Here is a 6,000-nt window from a genome sequence, read left to right as displayed (position 1 = left end):
ATGGCCACGAATCCTCCTCCATCTGAAGATTACATAGACATTGAAGTGAACTCTAATTTCTCTTACTTTTCATGTTCTTCTATAGTTTCTTCCCCTCAAAATAGGAAATTTGAGTTTCAAATGGCCTCCATTACAAACGACAAAAAAACCACAACTTCCTCAGCAGATGAACTCTTCTACAAAGGCAAACTCCTTCCTCTTAACCAAAAAATACTTCCCAACTCAAAATATTCCTTTGAAGAAGAAGAATGGTTTAGCATAAACTTGTTAATCACACCCTCAGGATCTTGTAGGGTGAGTTTGGAACTTAATCCAAATGATCACTACTTTGAGTTGTCCACTGATCAACTCATTAATAGTCCTAAGAAAGAGTTGTCAAAGACGCTCAAGCTCATTAAACAATCTTCACTTAGCCAAAAGATTAAGGCTTCAAAGACATATCTCAAATCTTTGTTTTGTAAATCTGCTTCTACATATGAGAATGATCAGCAAATTTCAAATGGTAATGATATGATCAAGATGTCCAAGAAAATCCCATTGAAAAATAATAGAAGATGTGCAAGTCCAACACTAGCCAGTATAATAAAGAATATTGACAAGGAAAGAGCAGTGGATAATGTTAGTAGTAATAATCATAGCAGGTCATTCTCAGCAGCAAAATTCAAGGGGCAATATCCAGCAAAATGTTTGTCTTCCTCTTCAACTAATTCCTCATCTGGTGGTTCTACTTCTTTCTCATCATCTAATTGTTCTTTCAACTCCAATAATGGCTTTTGTGAGTTGAATTTACTAAAGAGAAGCAGCAGTTTCACTTCAGAGATGGGTTCAATTGAGGCTGCTATTGCTCATTGTAAAAAGTCCTAAGAGCTTACTATTCCAACAAACAAATTGATCAGTATATAGTATTTGTTAGTTTACTTAATTCATGTCTAGTTTGGTTTTGTTTACGAAAATTAAACCATAGTGGAATAGGTTTCTTAGTCTAGTCAATTAGGTTTTGTAGTATTATAAATAGGGGGTGTTACTACTTATTGGTTGTAATATGGAGAGGCAGCTATGAGAAAACGATGTAGAGAGATTCAAGAGTTTATAAGTGAATAAAAAATCATCCTACACCGTTCTCTATCTAGTTTAAAATTTATTCTATATAGCATTTGTTGAATTTTGTACTTGTGCCTAAATAATTCTTTGGGTATTTCAATAAACTTCCAAGATTGCAGTTGATCAGAGTCAAGAAATTAAAGACCTGGTCTTTGCAGATTTTGAATAATTGTTTTTTGTTTTTGTTTTGTTGTTATTGCAACATGTTGGGTATGCCACCAAAATCCCATATAGAAATTAATAAGAAAAATAAGTTACATATAATAAGTTATAGAGTTACTCTTAATGGCCTGAGTCTTTTTAGAGGATGATCTTGCTAGCTTGGCCTAAAGAATACTATATCATACCAAGTTAAAGGATATTACCAATAATTCGTTCATACGAGTATCGAAATAGTAGAGTAATTGCGGGGAACGGGCCTGACTTACTGCTTTTACCCATTTGCGAGCTGATTTACTACCTTTACGCGTAATTTGGAGATGCACGCAAAAAATATGTGGGCTTTGGTTTCCATCAATACTCGGATGTTGTGGAAGTCATATAGTGAATCTAATGAATCTATAGATTCCGGAAATGAGCCATGTGGGAGAATCAGGGGCGGATCTATATTATTAGGTATGAGCTCACTTGAATTCAATAACTTTTATCCAAACTCTGTGTTTTATATTAAGAAATTCATTAAATATTTAAGAATTTTTAGCGTGAACTGCAGTCCGTTTATTTGGTTATATTGTATATTAACTTAAGATCGTTGTGGGAACCCATAAACTTCAATTCTTGAACTCGCCTCTGACGGAAAGACTATTGAGTCTGCAAGGAAAATCCCATATTGGAAGTTGATACAAAAACAAAAATTACACATAAAGTATAGGGATAATTTTAATGGGGTGAAGCTGGTTGAAGAATTATGTAGGCTTGGCTCAAAGCGAATAGTATTACATCATTCTAAGACTATCTTTGGGTGGAATTATCCCAACATAAAATACTATAGATGAAAGAAAATGGTTTTACAGAGGAATAAATCTGTGAAATTGGTTTCTTGCTAGTATTTGCAAGCGATTGCAATTATTAATATATCCATCAGATGATTTCTTAGAGTGCACTAAATTTCAAGGGATGTTTTCTCTTTTTGTTTGATCTTCATTAATGTTTGGTTGTTTTTGTAGAATCCTCATTGTAAGTTAACGATAAATTCTATAGTTGGTAGTTTGTCGACATCCATGTTCATGCTATAGCACTGACCGAGTATTCAGACATGCAGAAAAAAAGGAATTCAGAGTGAAGGTCCAAACATTTAATTTTCGGTGTAAATTCGAGAATCTTTAGTACACAAGTTAATATAATTAATACTTCAAAACATTAAAATAAATTTGAGAAATTAATTTATTAAAATAAATTTGAGAAATTCATAATTAATCCTGGTATAGGAAGTGCTTTTCCTTTAATGGATCTTACACTGTGCGAATTCAGATTAATTCAAATTAATTGAGGCTCTGACTATCGATAACGAGTAGGAAATCAAAAAATATAATATGTGTCTTGATAATATAATTAACTTGATCAGTCAATGCTAGCATGAGACATAGCAATGACATATTGTTAAACAACTCACATATTCGGATCAATAAACAAGGATATAAACAACCAAATAGTTCAACAACGGATCTTTCTTTTATATTGAGGTCTTAACTCTCAGCTAATTAAAATGACTTATTTACAAACCAAACATTCACTAATTATACTACCTAATCGACCTTCAAGATATATAGTATCGAGCCAATAGTCTATCGGAAATATTTTTTTATCTTTATCGGGTAAGGGTAAGATCTGTGTATATACTAGTCTTCACAGATTCCAGAGGCGGATTTTGGATTTGAAGGTGACGGGTGCCATAATTTTCTTTAGTGTACACCTTGTAATGACTAATACGGAATTTGTTAGAAACGTTTATTTGATTTTTTTGAGTTTATTCGGGTCAACCTAATAAGTATTTTTTATTTGTAAATATAAAAATTACATCACGGATATAAAAAAAATTAGCATTTAAAATAAGGAATCACACCTTTATTGTAACAACACAAGTAAATTAACATTTTTACTAGGAAATTACGTCTTTTTCTTTATATTAAAAATAAATTTACACAAGTAAGATAACATCTTCAATAAGGGAATTACATAAATCAGAATAAGAAAATTTTAAAAAATATCTTCAATAGATATATTATACCTCATAAGTATAAAATTAAATTAACTAGAAGTACCCAAAAATCAATATCATAAATCTCATATTCTTTTAAGCAATGCTTACGAAAATTTCATCATAATTTAATAGTAAAGAGATTTAAATTATATTTAATAACCATAGAATAACTCAATTTTTTATGATATAATAAAAAAGATGACTTTTTTAAATCTCAATCCAAAATTCCCATTAAAACCCAAGTTTTTCGGATTTGAAAAAAGAAAACTCATAAATTTAAGATTAAGAGAAATGCTTATTTTATATAATTTTAAAGTTTTGGAGTCTCCTTTTTGAGTATTCTTGCTAGAGACCACATATAAAATAATAGAATAGAGAAAAAAAATATAAAAAATAATAAAACGACAAATAGAAGATTGGGGGTAACTGAAAAGGGGGGGTTAACCAAAAAGAAAAATCACTGGGACAAAAGGAAATAAAAAGCACAAAGAAAAGGGAAAGTCGGACAAGGTGCAAGATAAATTTTAACTTAAATTTTACACACGAGAAAAGTTTTCAAAAAGATCTACCAGCAGTCATGACACATTTGTCTAGATTAGGGTTGCGGGTGGCAAAATCAGATATTTAACCTAATTTAAAAAAATTTAAATATAGGTATATAAATTTTTTATCATCATAGCGGGTGCCATGCCATCCCTTACTAAAAGGGTGGATCCGTCACTGACAGATGTCATCTGTAAGATTACATTGAGTATGTTATTGTTGTTGTTGAGTCGAGGTCAGTTAAGTGGTGTACACCATAATTTTTTGTGATTGTATTAGAGGTTTTTGAAGCGCTTAAAAAGGATCCTTAAAATAGAATGCATAGTCATTACACCTCTAATACAAACCTCTACTGCTAGCCTTGATCATATCTATATTACTATATTAAAAGCACGAACGCTCTTAGCGAAATGTCGTTCGCCTTTTTTACCCTTTAAAAATAGACTTTACATTGGGTAAAATTGTAACTGAAATTTAATTATTTACCTAATATTTCGGACTTTAAGATAAGCTAAATTTTATTTATTAAATATTTTTTATTTAAGGTATCTAGAAACACCTAATATTTAGGAATCTAAATTGAGGAAAATTTTACTTATAAATATTTTTTCCTTATTTAAATCGTGTAACTATTTTCCTCAAATTTGACTCTTTCATGTTTACAAGTTTTAACACTTTTGGAATTATAACAAAAGATTTTTGCAAGTTTTTGTTTTCGTTTTAATTTTGTAGGAACGTGGGAATCATTAGCATGTTTTCTTAATCCAAACTTTTTCCATGTGCACAAAGAGTTTAAGTTGACTTATAAATTTGCTACTTTTAATATAAATCTTTTAATCATTAATTATGGATAACATGTAAGTTATATTTTATGTCAGATACTATGTCATTCATATTATATTTATAACATTAAATTAACTAACATTTTTCTATTAATCTTTATTTAATTGTATTATTCAGAGTAAGTTCTAATATTTAGAAATTCAAAATCGAATAAAATTTTAACTTTTATAAATTATTTTCTTATCTGAATTGCGTAAAATAATCTTTAGTCAAATTCATATCCAAAGAAGAAAATAAAACATTTAAATTCAATTCCTTATCTATCAAGATCTATAACAATCGTGAATATTGAATATCACCAAATTAGGTTGCACGCATTTTAATAAATTTTCTTTGGATCAACGAATGATCGAGAATATCAAGATATATTATCTTCTAGTTGAAAAATTCAATCAAAATTATTATATCATCAGTTCAAATGAGAGAAATGAGTTTGGACATAATGACGAACAAGGAAACCAAAAACAACAAAGTCAACAAAGAATAAGTAAGAACTTATTGTTTGGCTATAATGTCGTACGCCTTTTTACCTTTTATATGTTGATTTCACACTGGACTAAATTGTTATTTAGGTTATTTTTCTAATATTTAGGAATTTGAAATCCTAAGATTTAGGAGTTTGAAATTTTATAAAAATATGTTGATCATTTATGCTTTCTTTATTTTAACTAAATAAAAACTACTAATATATTTATACCAACCAATCGATTTTCTCATCCGCTTCTGATTTCATAATGCTTATGAATGTTCTTATAATGTTTGGTGATGAAAAGTTAGTCTACTCCCTAATTTTCGTGATGTAAACGTTAAATCTCAAGGTCTTTAAAAGTGTATCCTTCCCAAACCCATGAAAGAAAATAATGAATAAGAAGATTTGTTCAAAAAGAGAATTATACTCTAAAGTTACATGATAATTTTATTATCATTAATAATCTTGAATTTATAGTAAAAAATATTTCAAAGTTTAAACGAGAGATAAACAAACGTGGTCGACAAGAGTCAATAACACTAATAATTCTGCAAATACGACGGTCCAAAGTAAAATATTAGATGGATATTTTACCCTTTAAAAATATTTTTTTATTAGATAAAATTATAATTACATTTAAATATTTAAAATTTTAGATGAGTTCATATTAAAATATGAATAAAAATAAACAATTTTTTAAAAATAAATAATCAAGTTTTTAGAACTAATAGCAAAATAAATTCAATTAGCTTCTTTTAAAATTATTCATATACGAAAATTTATTTTTCAAGTTGATAAAACTCATATGGTACATAAATTTATTTTCATAAAAAGAATATTGACG

General features: G+C 28.8%; 1 protein-coding gene across 1 annotated transcript; it reads left to right on the top strand.

Annotated features, from left to right (window-relative positions):
* LOC104115411 (probable membrane-associated kinase regulator 4) lies at positions 1-864 on the top strand. Its single transcript, XM_009626038.1, has one exon. The coding sequence runs from the start codon at positions 1-3 to the stop codon at positions 862-864; it is 864 nt and encodes a 287-aa protein (XP_009624333.1).
* The last annotated feature ends 5,136 nt before the right edge of the window (positions 865-6,000 follow it).

The sequence above is a fragment of the Nicotiana tomentosiformis genome, chromosome 2 (assembly GCF_000390325.3).
Source record: "Nicotiana tomentosiformis chromosome 2, ASM39032v3, whole genome shotgun sequence".
Classification (NCBI taxonomy): Eukaryota; Viridiplantae; Streptophyta; class Magnoliopsida; order Solanales; family Solanaceae; genus Nicotiana; species Nicotiana tomentosiformis.
The sequence above is the reverse complement of the archived record's forward strand: the minus strand, read 5'-3'. Positions and strand labels throughout refer to the sequence as shown.

Coding starts and splice junctions, on each gene's coding strand:
- LOC104115411 (XM_009626038.1), top strand. CDS start 1: ATGGCCACGAATCCTCCTCCATCTGAAGATTACATAGACATTGAAGTG.